General features: G+C 43.6%; 1 protein-coding gene across 2 annotated transcripts in view; it reads left to right on the top strand.

The window, feature by feature from the left end:
• Nucleotides 1-6,303: 6,303 nt before the first annotated feature.
• STUM (stum, mechanosensory transduction mediator homolog) overlaps nucleotides 6,304-19,866 on the top strand; it is a 50,897-nt gene continuing 37,334 nt past the window's right edge. For both annotated transcript variants that reach the window (XM_082048482.1, XM_082048483.1), the window contains exon 1: nucleotides 6,304-6,518. In XM_082048482.1, the coding sequence (XP_081904608.1) occupies nucleotides 6,332-6,518 (187 nt within the window). In that variant the 5' untranslated portion in view covers nucleotides 6,304-6,331. The remainder of the gene's footprint in view (nucleotides 6,519-19,866) is intronic.

Below are 19,866 nucleotides of genomic sequence, written 5' to 3'. Positions count from 1 at the left end.
ATCAGCAGCAAAGCAAGTGGCCAATGCTACAAAAATCACTGCATGTGACACTGGCAACTGCTGGTGTAATAGTAGAAATCTATAGCCTTCCTGAAGTTTTCCATAAATACATTTGTTTCAATGACAGAAAAGAAATGAGAAAAAATACAGATAGTACAAAATTAATAGAGCAAAGACCAAACCAAGTCACTCATTTTCTTTCCTACACATTTTGGTGGATGTTTGGAGGTGAAGTGAGACCTACCTCTAAATTTTGTCATTCAGGTCCATTCCCACCTAACGACTTTGTGACAGGGAGGAAAGAAAGATGAAAAAAAAACAATTTTATTTCAGTGGCAGAGATTTATCAACAGGATATGGTTCAGAGCAAAGAACTTTCACTTGACAAGCAGTTAGTGTTAGTGGACTAGTAGGGTAGAAATTAATTCTAGTGAGGTTTCTTTCTTTATCTTCCATGCTGCATGTGCCTGACACTATTGCAGGTTTCACTGCAGGTTAATATCTTTGTTAACCTGTAACATCCACAGGTAAATTCTAGAATGAATCTCTGAACCTTTATAGATCATGCTAGACGTGCTGCCACATCATTTAGACAGATGCAGACTGACAATAAGCCTAAACCATACTGGTCTAACACAGCAACAAGCAACTGAACTGAAGACGGACCCAAACCTAAAGATGAGATGCAGTGATCAAGGGATTGAGCTCCAGGTTGCCATTCATATCCAACATTTATTGGAAAACCTGGAATGTGGAGAGACTAAGACTAGAGCATTTAAAGTACAAACCCTAAGGTAGCTGCTCTAGCTTAAGGTCATCTTTCTTCGCAGACTCCAAGAAAACTGACATTTAACTTGCTGCTAGAAGGCATTTTCCATAACAAAATAAGTGCTAGACAAGCCTGATGTGCTTATGTGAGAGAAGCCCTCATGGCTGGCATTGCACTTCAAAAGTGATATACAGCAGAGAAGAACCATGTGCCTCTTGGTACCATCACATATTTAACAGATGCTGTTTTGTTTGGGTGCCTTACGCCTGGAGTTGCAGCCATTGTGACTAGGGTATCTGCTCTACTTTAGGGGCAAGTGTGCACGACTCAGAACAAGGAAAATTAAAAAAAAATAAAAAATAAAAAAGGTTGTGCTTGCAGAATTGCTTTGGGCCACCCCAGTATGTCTACTATGTTTCTCTAGCGCCTGTCCTCCTTCCTCACCTATCTTGTCATTGTTATGACAGGGTCAGATTTTCCTGACTATCTTTTCCCAGTTTCTATATTGGGAGAATTTACTTACTATGGATTTTCTCTCTCTGAGCTATACAGTTCACATTGGGTGAGGCTAAGGGATGTTACAGAGCTGAGCACAGACGTGTGGGGTCAATGTGTAACGGCCCGAAGGTGTTTGGAGGAAGAACGACTTCATGAACACTATGAGCTGGGAAGAAAGGAAAACAGCCACACACATTAAAATGAGGACTGTCAGTGATGAGATCCTCACGCTGCCTAGAGATGACTGCAATTGGTTGCACACAGGCTGTAAAGATGAAGGGATGCTTTTCATCAAGCCTGGAAAGGAAAGCAGGAGCCAGGGGAACAGATTTGTGCTGGAGTCCAAAGTATTTCCTGATGATCTTCATAGCATCACATGCTCTCAAGACATAGCAGGTCACAGCTGCAAATGCCACCATTAAAAGTCTTACACTAACAGGAATTTACAGAAAGAATAAGATTTCCTGTTATTTTGACAAACTCATGTAACAGAAAACGAATTAATACACATGAGGCTACTATTGCTCCCACGGGAATCAGTGAGGGATTTCCACCAGATTGGGCACAAAGAATCCACTTCAGCTTGACTTTTTTTTTTTCTAATTTCCCTCTGAAGTCTGTAAAAAATTAGTCTGGAATCTTGTGTGTGCAGGATATATTCATGTACTATGTCAGCAGTAAGTGCAGCTCTCACTGGCACCTGGAAGAGCCCACCAAGTTGTACCCAGCCTCATGTGACTGTCCAACATCTGTCAGATGGAAACAATTTTTGAGGCATCAGTGCCATGACAGTCCCATCAGAACAGAGTCTACATGGGCCACAAGTGGTACTTAATGAATAAGTTCTTCTGCACAGAGGTACATTTATCTTGGTGAAGCAACAGGACTCCCCAGCCTCGATTTCAGCTGATACAATTGATTTGTTAGTGGCACTGTCACATCTGTGATCCAATAACTCTAATCCCCTGCACACGAATGGAATTAATTGATCTTTTCTGTTAGGAGAAAGCTGGATTCCTTGAACCAAACTCTGCTTTCAGTCACGATACGTGGAGCGATGCAGGATTTACAGTGGTGTACTGGAGTGCAGACTGCAGGGCTCCTCCTGCCCCTGGGGGATTGTTGAGCAGTAGCTCTGCTTGGCTCCTTATTGCCTTTGTTAATAACTCTTCTAATTTGATTTGTGTTCCAGTCTATTTTTGTGTCTCTCTTAACTGGCTTGTATGATACTTAAGATGACTGGGAAGGATCCAAGCTCAGGAGTGGGGTGTATTTCAAAGAGATGAACCCGTGGTTACTGTAGGTATGTCATTGTTGTTAGATTTGCAGGTATTCTCCTTTTCCAAAGTCAGAGGCAAACTGCGGTGTTCCCAGTCCTCAGAACACTGTAACAGAAAAGCACCATCCTTCCATTTTGCAGAATCTCTAATTCTATGTTGGCTGCATTAAGAACAACTCAAATACTAGTACAAGCAGGGAAAGAAGAAAAAGTTATTTTACAACAGCAGGGCAAACTCATACAACCAGCTGATCTTGCAGTTCCCTTTGGCCTGACAACACTTCCCTTACCCTTTGGTGTGTAACTAAAAACGGCCACTGCAGAAACCAAATAAAAGGAAAATCTCCCACTATAAAATCTCATATCACAATTAGTGACCGTAACATAAATACCGTTTCCTGCCTTCAGCTAGAAGATTAGCCTCCTCTAACTGGGAGTTTGGTGGCCATGAGCCACTTGATGGACTCCTTCAGGCTGGACTCGTATAAAGCTCTCAGGATACTGATCAAAGCTCCAGCATATACTTCCCACAGCAACATCCACATGCAATACAACTAAACGCATAGGCTTCACAATAAGAAACAATCAGCTTCTGTCAATCAGAGGGTCTAGGTCTTGACAGCACTGAGACAAGGCTATTACACAAACAGGTTCTCTGTCCACACTTGCTTACCAAGGACCCGGCAACTATAAGTACTCTTTTCCAGATCAGAGGAGGCCAGAAGTGAGACCTCTTGGCTTTTAAGAGCGACAACAATGCAGAAGACCCACCTATCTGCAGGAGGTCCTGCAGTCTTGTTGCCACCTGGGCCAACCCCAATGCCTACTTTTTCAGCAGACATCAGGAAATGAAGGTATCTCAAATTCTTAAGATACCTGAGTGTCCATCCTTGAGGCACAGCTGCAATGCTTCTCTTGGCTTCCACGCGGCTTGCCTCCTGCAGCACTGTGGTGGAGAAGACTCTGGAGAAGGCCTGGGGAGGATGCATCCCCAGTCCTGTGTGTCAATATGCTGGTGCTACAGTGGTGTGCCAGGGGAGTTCTGCAGTCTGAAACACCACTCTGAATTCAAGTCTGTTTGGGGTTTTTTTTGGTTGGTTGGTTTGGTTTTGTTTGTGACCATTTTTTGTCTCAACTGCAGATAAATAGCATTATGTGTATCAGTTTGGAGAGCTGTTTTCATGCTGAGAAGTGAAATGAATATTTCAAAGATTGAATCTGAAGAAATCTTAGTATTCTTAATACTCACAAATATTACTGCATTTCATAAAAAACATAACCTTCTTTTTCTCAAAAAAAAATCAGCTCCTGGTCACATTTTTTTTACCTAGGTCCCAGCATACTGTTTTGTTAACAACTGTCTTTTCCTCACTTAAGCTCTCCAGCACATAGAAACTTGTCTCCTAAGTAATGGAGTGCTCAGTACGAGATGGTTTGCACGGTTATCACGCACCACTTGAGGAGCATTGAACAATCCCAGCAGAGCGGCGAGGCCACCAATCCACTTGTTTAGAGAAGCCTGGAAATATCACAACTTGTTATGCGATGGTATCTTTAATATACTCTGAGTCAGTCATAACTTTTGCCTTAGGCGCCTGAGAACTTCCACGAGCACTGGCAGCACAGAATTAATGATGCAGTTCAGTCTAGCAGTGGCTGCATTTTAATAGTGGGTAGAGTAAGCCCTATATATTGCCAACTAATCTTAAAGAAGTAAATGAATTAACTCACATTTGTCAAATGCTTTGAGATCTTCCAAGGAAATGTTCCATAAAAGCACAACCTGTTATTAAGTATTTCTGACAAAATATTGTTTTAATTAATCTTGGTCTTTGATTTTCTCTTTGGGCTATCCTCACAATGGCCTTTTGCTTGCTTCTAGTATTGGTAATTAGGGATCACCCACGCACAATTTCCAGAACATTTATCAGTTCATCATCTGGTCGAATCTATAGAGAGTTATATCATAGCAAGTTATTGATAGTGTTCCAACTGTGGATTCCGCGTCGTACAGGCTCAAATTAGTCAATACTCATACCATAAAGATTTCTCATCTGACTGTAGTTTGATCAACCAGCAGAGAAAGATAGAATTCATGTCAGTTACACCAGATCTTTCCAAGAGAAAGGTACAGCACTCCAATAGCTTTGTGTCTAGGGGATATAACAGGCTGTCAGTTTGGCTAATATGCTCCAGAAACATGTCTGAACTATGCATTTAATAAAAAAGAAGTCAGAAGATTTTTTTTGATGACACACACTCAGAAGGTAAGCAAAGAAAACCTGTTGTTAAAAATAGGAGATTTTCCAAGGAATGTCTATATTTTTATGGTTCAGAACCCAACTATTAGAAAAGTGAAATAAAAAGAAAAATAATCTAGGAACAGGATTCTGCATCTGTGTCATTTAGTTTACCTAACTTTTTCATTGTACTAACTTCACAGTACTAATTTGTATTGAAATCAATTTAACTGTTGAATCATGTATTTTTCAGGTGGCATTCTGATGACATACATAAAGTACTCCAAGATTTTTCTGTTGGAGTCTAAATTCCTAGCAGGAATTGTGCAGTAAAAATACCACTTTGAAATGCACAATAAGACACAGGCTACCCTCTCTCTCTTATGCAAAAATCCTGTATGTGTGTCACACATTTTACATCAGGATTAACGCCTTTAATATTATTTCTGTTTTCTCTGCAATGACCAGCATCATCATCATTTTTAACTACAGACACGTTAAATTTCTATTACCATTTCATCCATTAAAATGTGTACTGAACAATAATTACCAACCCTACAAAAAGATATTTCATCTAGTCATGAAATCACAGAATCACAGAATGTTAGGGATCAGAGGGACCACAAAAGATCATCCAGTCCAATCCGCCCACCAGAGCAGGAACACCCAGATGAGGTTACACAGGAAGGTGTCCAGGTGGGTTTTGAATGTCTGCAGAGGAGACTCCACAACCTCCCTGGGCAGCCTGTTCCAGTGCTCTGGCACCCTCACTGTGAAGAAGTTTCTTCTCATATTTAAGTGGAACCTCCTGTGTTCCAGTTTGTACCCATTGCCCCTTGTCCTATCATTGGTTGTCATCGAGAAGAGCCTGGTTCCATCCTTGTGACACTCATCCTTTACATATTTATAAACATTAATGAGGTACTGAAGTGAATTAAGATACATTGTTCACACTGTCCCAAACTGCAATTAGCTTTTCAAGGGTGTATTTTTCTTTTCTCCTCCGAATTCTCGTGGCTCTTCTCCTTTCCTCCCTCCTCTTCCCTGCTTACAGCAGGGATTTTCAAACAATAAATGAGTGTGGGTTTAATTTACGCCTTTTCTTACACCTTCAGAGCGCAGCTATTTTTAAAGCGGCATTATTTGTTCATCACTTCTACGCTCTTTCATATTGAAATGGCTTTCCCCCTTCCCCAAGATCAAGCCGAGCAGCTCCTCTTTTGCCAGGCGGGTCAGGGGGAGCAGCAGCCTGGGGCGGGGTGACCCCTCAGAGCGGCCGCGGCGGAGCCGCGCTGGGGCGGGCAGCCCGTGGGCAGCCCGGCGGGCTGTGCCCACCGCTCAGCGCCGTCGTCCCGCCGGTTCCGGGCCGGTTGGCCACGTCGGTTGCTGACTTGGGCGGGAACGGCGGCGGGGGCCTGCGAGGGGAGGGGTCCGCGGAGGGGGGCGCGCGCACCCGTGCGCAGGCGGGGCCGCGCAGCGGCGGCGGGAGCGCGCGGCGGCAGCTGGGAGCCCGCCGGGGCACCGGCAGCCTCGGCCGCGCCGGCCATGGAGCCCTTCCCCAAAGACGGCGAGAGCGCGGCGGCCGCGGAGCCCAGCCGGGGCGCTGCCCCCTCCAGCGGGGTGGTGGTGCAGGTCCGGGAGAAGAAGGGCCCCCTGCGCGCCGCCATCCCCTACATGCCGTTCCCCGTGGCTGTCATCTGCCTCTTCCTCAACACCTTCGTGCCGGGGCTGGGTAAGGAGCTCCACAAGCTCTGGGCGCGGCGGGAGGGCGGCCGCCGCCGTGCAGCCGGGACGGGGGGTTCCAAGGCGCGGGGCTGCGTGGCGAGTGTCTGCCGGCGGCGGGGCGCGCTCCCCACACCTGCCGCTACTTTACCGGGGCCGGTGCCCATCTCTGTGGGGAGCCGGTCCCCGCCGCGGCGGCAACTTTCCCCGACGGCGCCGGAGGAAGGGAGGCGGGAAAGAGGGAGGGAAAGAGCCTGCCGCTGCGCTCCGGCGGAAAGTTTTGCGGCGGGAGCGGGGAGCGGTCGCCGCCGGCGGGGGCTGGAGCGGCTCCTGGGGGAGCGGCCCCGCGGAGAGCCATTTGCCCGCGGTCGCCCGCCCCTCGGGGCAGCGTCCGCGCAGCGCGGAGGGGATGCGGGCTCCACCGCAGCCGTCGCGCCCCTTGGGGTGGCACGTTTCTCGCGGCCGGTGAGCGGTGCCCAGGACGAGGGGAGCCCGCCCGTCCCCCCCGTGTACCCGGCGGGGCTTCGCCGTGTGACTCAGCCAGGCAGAGGCCGGTCTCCGGCTTGTGGGGGCTGAGCATCCCCGTGCTTTCCGAGCCTTCAGGCGGGGTACGGCCAGACGCTGGGAATCCTGTGGTTCACGGGAAAGGCTTCAGCTGTTAGGGCTCTTGCGAGCTGTAATTTTAGTTAGAGGACCAAGAGGCAGAGTGCCCACATCACCCACCAGCAAAGGCGAACTTTCAGAGCCCCTCATCTCAAGCTTCCTAAGGAGACCCCTTAAAAATGTCGGTCCTGTACCATTACTCCAAAGAACTGATGTCTGGAGGAACTGGGGATTCAGCTTCTCAATATGAAGTCCCTAGTGAGTAACTCGGGTAACACATTCCTAAACTGTGGCTACAATCCCTTCTAAGTTTCCCTTTCCTCCTTTTTAATTAGGAAATACTTGCTTACTACAACCGGGGCTAGAGTTTAACCACTACAAAGGCACCTGGAACACAAAGCTAAATACAAGTATTCTAGCTGCAAGCAAAACAGTCACATTTTAAAAATCCCAAAAGAAACACAACCTATCAGTCCATACCTTGAGTCTCTCATGGTTTACTTGTTACCACTATTTCTGCTACTATGGTCACTGCAGCTTGCCCTGCTTTTAAAGAGCTACTGCCCTGCCCTTACCTGCTTCATGTGTTTCAGGTGGCTTAATTTTTAAATGAATCTGAAATTCTTAAGTTTCTGATTAAAGTATCACCTAAGTCTGAGTGGTATACTATGTGCAATGTGTAGAAGCCATTGGTATTCAGTGTGTTTGCTCTGAACGTGGATTCCAGAGGAAAACTTCCACCTTTTGAAATACCTCAGAATTTTCCTGTGAAAAGAACGGCATGGGCGTATGCGCTTCCAGACGTAATGCTGTGTGCTCGGGTGTGTTGTTTTCACAGCCCTTGTGTGCAGCCACCTGAAGAACCTGGAGTGATGAATCAAACATAAACTCTCCAGTTGAGTGCTTTGATGGTGGTTTAGGTTATTGTTATTTACCACTTTATTTTCCACCGTTTTCAGAGACAGCTGTTCAAAGCCAGAGCTTTCAAAGTGAATGTAGTTTTCTGTTGGCATTGAAGACACTACATATTCACTGTAGACATACAAGAAAAAAAACTGGCTCACTGTACCCTTTACCTCATTGGAATGATCTTATTCTTCATACTGTGCTGCTTTTCACAGTACACTAGAAAACCCGCAGCGTTCTTCCTTCATCCTCAGAAGGTGGATCCCCATAAGCCAGCCTCATGCCAGACCTGGTTTAGAGGTGTGGTTATCTGTCCGGAGCTCTCTGGCTGCTCGCTGCTGCGGGGATGCTCACACATGGAGGCGTCAGCAAAGAATGGCAGCAGGTATTGCTTCCTTTCGAAAGGCAGGTGTATAGGGCTCCCAGTTCCTTCTGGCTTGAAAGCCTGGGATGTGAATCTGGACTTTGCAGCCATGTTGGTTGCATTAGCATTGACTGGCTGAACCAGGGCTTTGCTTTTTTTTTTTTGAACAGATGACGATAAAAAAAAGATATTCCATTTTGTGCACTGAGTTCAGTGGTACTTTCTGCCTCTTTATACCACTGTTCCTCCTGATCTTCTGTTGCAAAAGTAGCAAAACAAAGAAACCAGAAATTAAAATAAATCCTTCCATGTGACATTCTCGCAGACTGGCAAAAAGCATTATCTTGGAGATGCATTCTAAACTCTGAATGCAAAGCATAGCACTTTGTCCGTACGTAAATGAACTGTTCTCTTAATGAAGCTGCTAATATCGTATGCATTTTGATAGAAAATTTACTTTGAGATGATATACTCGACTAGAATGTAGATATTTACAATCTCAGCCACATCCTATCGTATATCACATAGCCCACACACAAGGGGAAACAGCAGGAACACAAATATCCTGGCAGGAATAGTCAGGGTAAAAAGAGATCCTGTGGCATTGTCGCACTTCGGCCATCTCACTGAACTGAGCAACACTTGTAAAATAAATAATATTTGCTGTGGTGTGAAGTGTTCACATCTAGGATGTGAGCCTGTTCCCAGTGAAGTAAATGGCAACATTCCCATCAATTTCTGTACTCCAGATTTACGACATGTTAAAATGATGTTTCACAGGCTTGCTGTATATTTTCCTTGCTTAGGTGGAGAGTGTGACTGTGTTTAGGTGGTAATGGAAGTTCTCTATTTTTCAGTGCCTGAATTCATTCCTCATCTGTTTTGCACATAGTTGTCATTCTTGTGCAGACTCTGCAGTGCAATTGCAATGAAGATTCAGAATCCAACAGAATAGACAAGAAAATGGGCAGCAACAAATACAACGAGTGTTCTGCTGTTTGGAGACCAGTACATTTGAGGTGTTCACTAATGCCCAGTACTTCAAACCAGTGGTATCCGAATAGGACTTGCACTCTGGTGCAGGCTATCAAATACTCAGGCAGTCTCTCAGCATCTGAAAGCCTGTACGTTTTTCAGTTAGATTATCTTTCCTGTGTTATGGGAGTCATCTATGAGGATGAGACCTGAGAATTTTAAAAATCTAGTTTATTTTCCCTTTATGGTATTTATGTTTTGCAGTAGTACTCTATTTGGACAGGAGAAGTGACACTTTCTTCTTTGTTTATAGTAAATTTGTTTTTTTCAGTTGGTTAATTTTCAGGGTTTTATGTAGGAACTCAGAACTGCAGGTTTTAAGATGCATTGTAAACTGGGTTTTAATTACTCTTTGCATTTATGTTACAAAAGCCTCAAAGGAAATTTTTCATGCCCAGGGGATATGTTAACTTCTGCCTTGCCAAAATTTAAAATTCAGACTGATTACAACCTAAAAAAGCTTGATTAGCCCATCTACTTGTAATCTGTTTTGCAGAACAGCCTTGAAATTACACACTGTGATAGGCACAACCACGTGGAGACATCCTGGACCAGAATTTTCCGTGGTCCAGTGCGGTCTTCCTCATCTGCATCCGATAGGGCTGCAGGGCTGGGCTGTGATGGATGTGTCCCTTGTGAAGGTTCATAAAAGGAGCAGAAAGCATGAAAGGGAGAAGAGGGAGCTGCTGTTCTCAACAAGCGCTGTAGGAAAAACCATCGTGCTGTTGGCTGCTAGCATTCCAGCTCTGCCACAGGCACTCTGTGCCACAGACACTGTAACCTCCAGTCTGGCTTAGGTCTTCTTCTGGAGCAGGCTCTGATACCTCAGGGCCAAATCGTGCGGTAATGAGCTCTGGAGGATGGAAGGTGATGACGCCAGCAGAGATAAGTGGTGGTATATCCTCTCTTTTTCCATTCCACAGGACTGAGCAGTGTGCACCTCCAGCTGGTACGTGCTGCAGATGGCAAGTGAGAGAAGGGGCTGGCCATGCCCTTTAGCTGGCAGACTGTGTTCTCTTGGAGCTGCCAGTCAGCGTGGGAGAAGATCTGGCTCCTTGTCATTCCCTGAGCTGATACATGGGAATCTTGCCCTTCTTCCTACCCATTTTTCCTTGCCTTGACATCACGTGTGTGGGAGGGGGGAAATGAAGGGAGAGAACTTGAGGGGAACATGAGAACTGAGTGGAATTATCTGAAAGTATGAGGTATTCTCCAAGATTAATCCCTTCTGTCAGGAAGGGGGTGGACTTTTGGATCAGAGCCTGAATGATACACGTGCACTATTTTTAGGTAGAGACTAATTGAAACACGTAGCATAAAATTATGTTAGTGCAAGGTAGGAGAGCAGCCACCCATGTGCCATGAAATAGCCGGTGGAGATGGTGATGAGTGACAGCCTCTCCCGGGCAGCTAGAGAATGGAGGCATGATTCCCAGCCCACTGAATTCTTCTTCCGTGGTGTATAGCTCTCCTGTTCCTCAGTGTGTCAGCTTCATGTCATGAGTCTTCTGCTGCTTATTCTGCTTCAGTCTTGATAGTGTTCAAGGGCTAGACCTTCAGCTATGTAAAGATGGTGTTAATGCTCGATTTACAGAAGCCAAGCATCTGCAGAAGGCTCTCATTAGAAGCCACGGCTCTCTTCAGCAGAATGAGCTCACCAAAGAGCTGAATGGAAGCACAGAACAGAACACTCAGGAAAGCTGCAGGAATGAGATCTGCATAAAATTATCAATACCAGTTTTATTTTTTTTGTTAGAACGGTAAATAGATGCCTCAAGTAAACATCCATCGCCTTCATTATTGAAACAAAGAATTTCAAAGAAAAAACTCATTTTCTTATCTACAGTAGGACAAATATTGCAAAAAAAGAAATCAGGGTTTTTAAACATCTGTGCATTAAAATCTCAAACTTGCTTTGTCATGTATGATCCTTTTTAATATTTTTTTTTTCCCATGGACATGTAAATCAATCAATCTGGGTGATTTACAAGCTGATTTGTGGAAAACAAAGGTTTTTCAAGTGCTTGTATGAAGTTGTATTTGTGGACTTTACTGCTGGAATTCTTTAGCTAATGTTGCCTTTCATCCTCTGACGTATAGACCACTGGTAGCCTGCAGAAACAAGCTATTTGTTCATGAGAGCATAGTTCACAGTATCACAGTATGTTTGGGATTGGAAGGGACCTCAAAAGATCATCTAGTCCAATCCCCCTGCTGGAGCAGGAACGCCTAAGTGAGGTCGCACAGGAGCATGTCCAGGCGGGTTTTGAATGTCTCCAGAGAAGGAGACTCCACAACCTCCCTGGGCAGCTCTGGCACCCTCACTGAGAAGAAGTTTTTTCTCAAATTTAAGAGGTTTCACTTATATTCCAGCTTGATCCCATTACCCCTTGTCCTATCATTGTTTGCCACCCAGAAGAGCCTGGCTCCATCCTTGTGGCACTCACCCTTTACATATTTATAAACATTAATAAGGTCACCCCTCAGTCTCCTCTTCTCCAAACTAAAGAGACCCAGCTCCCTCAGCCTTTCTTCATAAGGGAGGTGCTCCACTCCCTTCATCATCTTTGTTGCCCTAGTTAAACACAGAAAACAAACAAAAGTCAGTAGACTTCACTCTGGGGTTTGTATTTTCCGCTGAAAAGATCAAGAAAATCTTGATGGTGATTTCTTCATTGACTTGCACAAGGTGGGAAAGGAGACCTGCAATAAAACGTGTGCATTCAGGCTACTGCTCCATTGCTGGTAGCAGTGCTGTAGATATTCCTCATGGTGAGGTAAAGTTGGGCGCAAGGACAACTGAATCTGCAGGTTTCTACTCCTGCAGGTCCTGTTCTTGACAGCGGGGAGAAGGCCATTGATTTCTTCCTCTTCTTTTTTTTTTTTTTTCCCTTTAAAAAATATAAATACAACAGAGATTTAAGTGAGAAATTTAGATGTCTTACATAACTTACTTGGCTGATCATAGTGAACAGTTACTCAATGATATTGCCAGTACAGGGTAGCCAGGAATATTTTTGTGACATGAAGTGTCTGGACCATCTAGAATGACAAACAAGCTTGAAGAACTCGAAAGTGATTTGCAGCTAATTTGTGATCAGAATAAATGCCAAATTCTGTCAGGTTTGTAGCTCCTTGGTTGAGACAACTGCAGTTTGTGTATTCTGATCAGAAAAAAAAAAGAAAAAAAAAAGAAAAAAAAAAGAAAAAAAAAAGAAAAAAAAAAAAGGTTTTATCTCTGCTGAGGGATCTGATGTGGCCCCTCAGTTTTAATCCAGTGTCCCTGATGTATTTTAGGAATAAGGCTGCTTTCTGCTTTGTGGCTGTATTTTATTAGCCCATACTTGCCTGAACACTAAATTTATTCTTCTTCTTCCTTCCTTTCCTGTGTCTTACACTGTATCCCTTCCTTAAGTTTATCCACGCAGACAAGATGGCCACTTATGTACGTGCCTTCTTACTCATCATCCTCCTATGGCCCGTGCTTTACAGACACAGTTATGGGCATACATGGCAAAAGCACAGCAACGCCTTGTTCTCAACTACAGTCTCTGTCACAGTCCAAATATTTAGTACTCTTTATGTCCTTTGGTCAATTTTTGCTCTTCATTTGTAGTTGGTAAAAGTCAACTGTGGAGCTCTACTTGCATTTACGATGACTTTTTGGTTCATTTTTGCTGTCAAGCTGCGCACTAACCTAGTGCTGCTGCTTTTGCATTGCTGTCAGTGCCCGACCAACTTAAATGCAAACAAGTTTCTCTCCCCTCCTTCACGCCTTCTGTTTCCATCGAAATAGAAGACAAAAGAAATGGCCAGTGATGTTTTTGTTCACTGTTTTTTGATCCCTGCTGTCATTGAAGCAGTTCTGTGGAGGTATTTATTACTTAATGAACACACAAGGAGACAGGGTTTGCTCAGCGTCTTGCAGTCTCGTTTGTCATTTAGTGCAATTTGGACAGATGTACTTGAAGATGAAGAGTGAAGGTGGGAGCAGACAGGAGAGAAGAGCTGTTAAATGGCCAAGTAAACCAACTGAATTTTAAGGAGTCTGGAAAGCTGTTCCAGACGAAGGGTGTGAAGTGGAGAAAAATAGAGAATCAAGCCCAGAAGGAGAAAAGTACATTTGCAGAGATTTAGTGAGAAGGCCAAAGAACTGGAACTTGCAGCAAGAGAGAAAAGGAGTGAAAGGATTTGAAGGCAGAAGTAACTTGGATGAGGAGAGTGCGTTAGTCTGTGTTGCAGGATGGAGGTGAATTGTTCTCCTGCTCTGAATCAGTGGGTGTCAGAGATTTACCAGCTCTGATAAAGCACCACTCCTTGCAGCAGTTTGCTGCCGTTTTCTCTCTGTTCCACCATGAAAAGAGCATCAAGAGTTTGTGGAGCTGTTCAGAGTTGCAAAGGGAGGAGCTGGAAGCAGAAACCAGGTCCCTCTGGCTCTTGCCCATCACATTGCATCCAACACCCTGAACACAAACACACCCGTAGGTGGCAGCAGCTGGCATAAAGCAGAAAGGTGAACTGGAGAATCTGTATGCAATTCTGAATTTTGTGGAGAAGGAAGTGACTGGATGGTAAAGGCATTCTAAAATAGTCCGTAAGTTTGTAAAAGGGACTGGAGTTTGCAATTCCTTTGTGAAAACTTTCATTCAGAGGTAACCTGGAAAGGGGAAAAGAGCTTTCTTCTTATTTTCTATGAGATACAAACTCAATCCGACATGTAACATTCTTTCTTCTGTCTTTGGACTTGTCTTCATTTTAGAACTTTGCAACATCAAAGTTACACAGTTGCAGCACTACAGTGGGTGTATATGGACTTGGTTATAGCATCGTGCAAAGATGCTGGTCAATAAAAACAGAACAAAATAGAACAGTTCAGTTGGAAGGGACTTAAAATGATCATCCAGTCCAACTGCCTGACCTCTTCAGAGCTGACCAAAGGTTAAAGCATGTTGTTAAGGGCATTGTCCAAATGCCTGTTAAACACTGACAGGTTTGGGGTCTCGACCACCTCTCAAGGAAGCCTGCTCCAGTCTTTGACCACCCTTTTGGTAAATAAATGCTTCCTATGTCCAGTCTAAACCTTCACTGACACAGCTTTGAACCATTCCCACACGACTTGTCACTGGATGTTGTTGTGGTTTGACCCAATGGGCAGCTAAACACCAGACAGCCGTTCGGTCACCACCTCTCCACCCCAGTGCGATGGGGGACAGAACTAGGGGGGAAAGTAAACCTCATGGGTTAAGATAAAGTTTAGTAGGACAGAAAGGGAAATAATGATAACAATGACATCAATTATAATAGTAATAATATATGAAATGCCTGATGTGCAATGCCATTGCTCACCACCCAGTGGTCGATGCTCGACCTGGCCCCAAGCTGCAATTTCCCGAGGCAGCTTCTCCCAAAATATATACCAAGCATGACATCCCATGGTATGGAACATCCGTCTGGTCAGTCTGGGTCAGCTGTCCTGGCTGCGTCCTCTCCCAAGCTCCTTGTGTACCTGGCACTGCCTGAGAAGCTGAAAACTTCTGGACTACTGAGTAACAACTAAAACATCAGTGTGTTATCAACATTATTCTTATTCTAAATTCAAACCACAGCACCATACGAGCTACTAGGAAGAAAATTAACTCTATCCCAGCCGAAACAAGGACAGATGCCATGGAGAAGAGCTCAGCACCTCTCTCTCCATATTCCCGCCCTCAGGGAGCTGTAGAGAGCTACAAGGTTACCCCTCAGCCTCCTTTTCTCCAAATGAGACAAACCAGAGTCCTCAGCTGCTCCTCATCAGATATTCCTTCCAGCCCATGTCTAGAAGAAGGTAAACCAGGTTAGAGTGTTGTACCTATGTCTGGTACTTGGGATTTTACTAGTATAAAGGTTCTGGCATCTGGCAGACCTTGCTGGCAATTAAACACATTATCTGTGCCTTAAACGACTTCTACTGGAAGTCACTGCTCCAGCAGCAAGGGCAGCAGAAGGGAATGCCCACCTCTGCTGCAGCTATTCCAGTTCACAGCCCAACGCCTTATTTGCAATGGCAGTCAGAGCTCACTTGCCTTTTGGATGCTGCCTGTGAGCCGGAGCAGTTGTGGTGTGAGGCAGCTGGTGTGGCAGTAGTGTTCCTTCTTGGAGAGCTGGAGCCAGCAGCACACGGTGACCTGAGACATCACCGACTGCAGGTCAGACCCAGGGTGTGACATTGACACAGACCAGCCTCACGTGAGAAAGAAAAGTTTGTGTTGACCAAGCTTGCTTTAGAGATTCCAGGAGTGTGAAACCTGGGTTTCCCTGGTTCTGCTGGAGATCAGAAGCTTTTTCATTAAGTGAAGGAGTTAATCCCTCTTCCTCCTCTTCCCAGAATTTTTGAGCATTTGTGTTAACTAGGAGCCCCAAAATGAAAAGATTATAAGAGCCTGAGAAAAATCATGTTCCATTCTACCTAGTTATATTTCACTTGTTGATTTCTGATGTTATAAACTTACTAGGTTTCATTGTGTGTAGTCAAGGGAAAAATAAATAGACAAAACTCGAATATTTGATTTAAAACACTCATTTCCACAAATTGTTTTCTCTCCATGTTACCACTTAGAAGCTGCTTTCTCCTTCATCTAGCAATGTAGTTCTTGTTATAAAGGCAGTTCAAAGCTCAGTTTTTCTATTCTAAGGGAGTTACAAATTCTCTCTTAACTACATGACAGCCCCTCTAAAGGCCTAGCAGTGCAATCCTGACTGTCACAATATTTGGTGTTTCCTTAGAACCCTGTCCCTTGAGGCTCTTGATTAGATGAGAATTTCTGCTTTTAGGAGAAGAAAAATGTAACTCTCATGGCTTTGGAGCAGGATCCTGTCTCAGAAAAAGAGGGGGGAGGAGATAGAGGGGACAAGGAACTAATTACATTTTATTTTTAATGTCAGTTTTGGAGAACCTGATTCATGATTTTTCAGCATTGGAGGATAACAATATTATACTGAGCTTTTAAATTTAAAAAAGTAGATACATTGCTAACTAATTTACAACTCCGCCAGACTCGGCAAAACCATGGACACTCATGTCTTTGAGCATATGATCATGAAATATCCAGACTAGTAAATATAAATGAGATGTATGATGAAAGTTGATTGGTAATACACTAACTTACATTGAAAGTCCCAGTATGAGCACACAACAAGGATATTAAGGATATACCCAGTGTGGATCATGGTCAAATCTGGCTAGAGGGAAGAGTGAATACAATCAGTAGAGGAACCCTTGGAAACATAATCACATTCACTGCAGTGATTTGATCTGTACCACATTTTCAACTTCAGTAATAATGCGTATACAAGGGAATTCGCAGGGGGACTGAGGCTGCCACCTTTAGGAATATGAAATGAAACGTATCAAAAACAATTATCCAGCATCTCACCAGCTTTTCATTTATCTGGGCTGAGCTCTCAGTTTGCCACAAGTATTGATGCATATCTACACAAAACTTAGAAATGCTCTGAGTTTGTGGATAAGCATTTTGTTTCAGTTATAACATAAGCAAGTTTGTAAAGAACACAAAGACTAAATGGTCAAATTAAATTTGAGGTTGTGTTGGAAAAAAATTCAATGGAACCATATAAGAACGTTGTTTTAAAAAGTGTTTGTACATTTTTAGGTGTTATAAGCCCTTGAAGAACTGAGATTTTAATGAAGGTTAATAAACTAGATTATAATGAGCCACTGTTATAAGTTTACTGTGTTAAAAAGTTGAGTCATTTTGCAAAGTATGAATCAGATTTATATGAAACTGTTTTACCTGAAATAAAATAAGCCAAATGACCACATTTGTATAGCACTGTCCAGCTGAAACAGTTCTACTTTTTTAAGTTTAAAATACATTTTTTTATATGCATAAGTCTATTACGTATGCCAATATGGTGATGTGAGATCTTGGGTTTAAATTATTTCTTCCTGATGTAGGTAGAAGACCATTTATTGTATCTGTTTAAGTGCTTTCATAAAATAGTGGATTTTAAATTTAATAAATTAATTTTGTTTATTTGCTGTTTTAAAAATACTTGCAAGGCCTCTTCTGTTGCCATGACAATTCGATTTCCATAAACATGATTTTTTTTGTGTGTGAATATCCAACACTGTATTTGCTATGCCATGCTGGGGAAAGGAGATGGCAACTTGACACTGTAGAAATCACTATGTGGAGAGTCCCATATAGTCAGACCTGTTTCACTGACATTGGTCAGGACTAGGTTCTTTATAGTAAGATGAAATAAGCTCTTGCATCCAGGTTTAGGTATTTAGATTCCCTGTAAATGGAAAGCTTTTTTTTCATGTCTTCTTGCAAATACTGTTTTGGAGTCAGGAAGCTTTACGTTTCCTTACCACTGAAAATTGGTTCCAAGCATCTGAAGACTAAATTATAGCTAAAAGCACAGCTGGACCTCCTTGGATCTACATGCACAAAACAGTGTAAGGACATAAAACTCTCCTTGCCCACTCTGGAGCTGCTGTCCTAGCATCAGGGGTTCACGGAGGCTTTAGGACTGTGAGAGAGGACTGCTCACTAATTGAGATATTTGTGAGGTGTAGCCAGAAAATCCCTTTCTAGCTGTGGGATTGGCATGGTTCCCCATACCTTCCTTCTGTCTTTGTGAAATGATTGCATCCAATCAGACCTATTTCCAAACTCATTTGCACCAGACTAGTTGTCGAGTAATCCATTGAAATAGAAACATTGGTTTTTATGTAGTTGGACAATTTAGTTAGTGTGGATTCTCTGGATTGGGCCATTAAGTTATCTCTCAATCTATCTAATTGTGAAAGCGTTGCCAGATCTTCCTGTCTGTATTGCAAGGATGATAATGTTTTTTGCTGCACACCTCTGTTCATTAGCACTGCACTCAACAAACTGTTCAATATCAGAGAAGCCTTAGCAGTGGCTTTAGAAAGCAAATAATAAATTAAAAAAAAATAGTCTCAGCATCACGAGATTTTTTTCCTCCTACTGAAATTTCATTGTGACTACAGAGAGCTGGTGGGATGGTTCCTTGTCTCATGTAAAAGAGAGAAAAGAGCACAGAAAGTACAATCACTGGCAATTGTGAGTACAGAAATGCTCTCTTGTTTTCTCTTTTAAATCTAGAAGGTAATTTTATACATTGACAACCTGAGTACTTATTTCACTCAGTCCTCTGCTCCTCCCACACATCCCACAAAACCAACATTGAAATCGATTCTCCTGGCACTCCTTTGAAGCTCACTCCCTGAGATGATCTCTTATCTTGTTTACATTGGGCAGCTGTACATTTTGGTGCTTTGAGAGCTAGCCCCTTATATCATATACTGCCATGGAACATGAGTGTTCTTTTACACCCATGCTGCAGAGGTGTAGGGAGCTGCAAAAGTGCAAAGCAGAGCTTCAACCAAGCCATGGGGTCTGGAGAGAAGGGAGAGGACTCTGTGTTTAGCCATCAGCCATTCTGTGTCACCAACCCATCTTGATCCAAGTAACTCCTTATGCATAAGGGTGTCAACACGCAAATTCTCATTTCTGTCGGAATTAAGCCTTGGTATTCCCACTTTGGATGGTAGATTTGAGGCAACCTGGTTAAAAAGTAGGATCTGTGTCCTTGTGCTTTGTGCAGCTGAGAGAAGAAACCTGTGGTAGAGCCAGGAATAGAGTGTAGACCAAACACTAGTTCCCAGGAACCACTCTTGCTCAGCAATTACACGATGGATCCTTCTTTTACTGAAGCTCTGATGAACAAATGGTAACAGTCCTCCCTTAGTTTTATTGGCACAGGAATAAAAGATTTTTCTTCTGTATATTAGCTAAAATGTGGTATACATGATACAATTGAAAATCTGGCCCATGTGTGTATATGTTCTGCTCTCACACCAGTGCTTTTAATCCACCAGATGTTATTTCAGTGCTCATTTACTCTCTGTGTGCCAAGGCAGAACTGGTCAGAGAAGATGTCCCCCTTTTAGTTTCTCTAGGGACTCCAGGTCACATTGCTTGGAGCAACAAACATTTGCAACGGTGCAAAACAGGTGCAACATGTTCCCATTTCAAGGTAAACCACATGTCAGAACCAAGAATCCACAACATGCAGAGCAATGTGGTGTTGAGCCTCTAGAACCATTTTGCCTCCCCTCTGCTCAGCATTTTTGCTGTTTCTTGTAACATGGAGCTGACCCTGTGAGGTTGTTCCTGTGAATAGTAGTACTTTCTGTATACAAGAGTTGCAGAATTGAGCTCTTACATTGCACTTAAAACCAGATAAGACTCTTTCTAAGTTGCAGTACCAAGTAGGACACCCATTGAGAACTGTTAGGGCAACAAAGATGATTAAGGGAGTGGAGCACCTCCGTTACGAATAAAGGCTGAGGGAGCTGGGTCTCTTTAGTTTGGAGAAGAGGAGACTGAGGGGGAACCTTATTAATGCTTATAAA

This window comes from Streptopelia decaocto (assembly GCF_964273445.1).
Source record: "Streptopelia decaocto genome assembly, chromosome: 3".
NCBI lineage: Eukaryota > Metazoa > Chordata > Aves > Columbiformes > Columbidae > Streptopelia > Streptopelia decaocto.
Note: the sequence above shows the minus strand (reverse complement) of the source record. Positions and strands in the feature narration are given on the sequence as shown.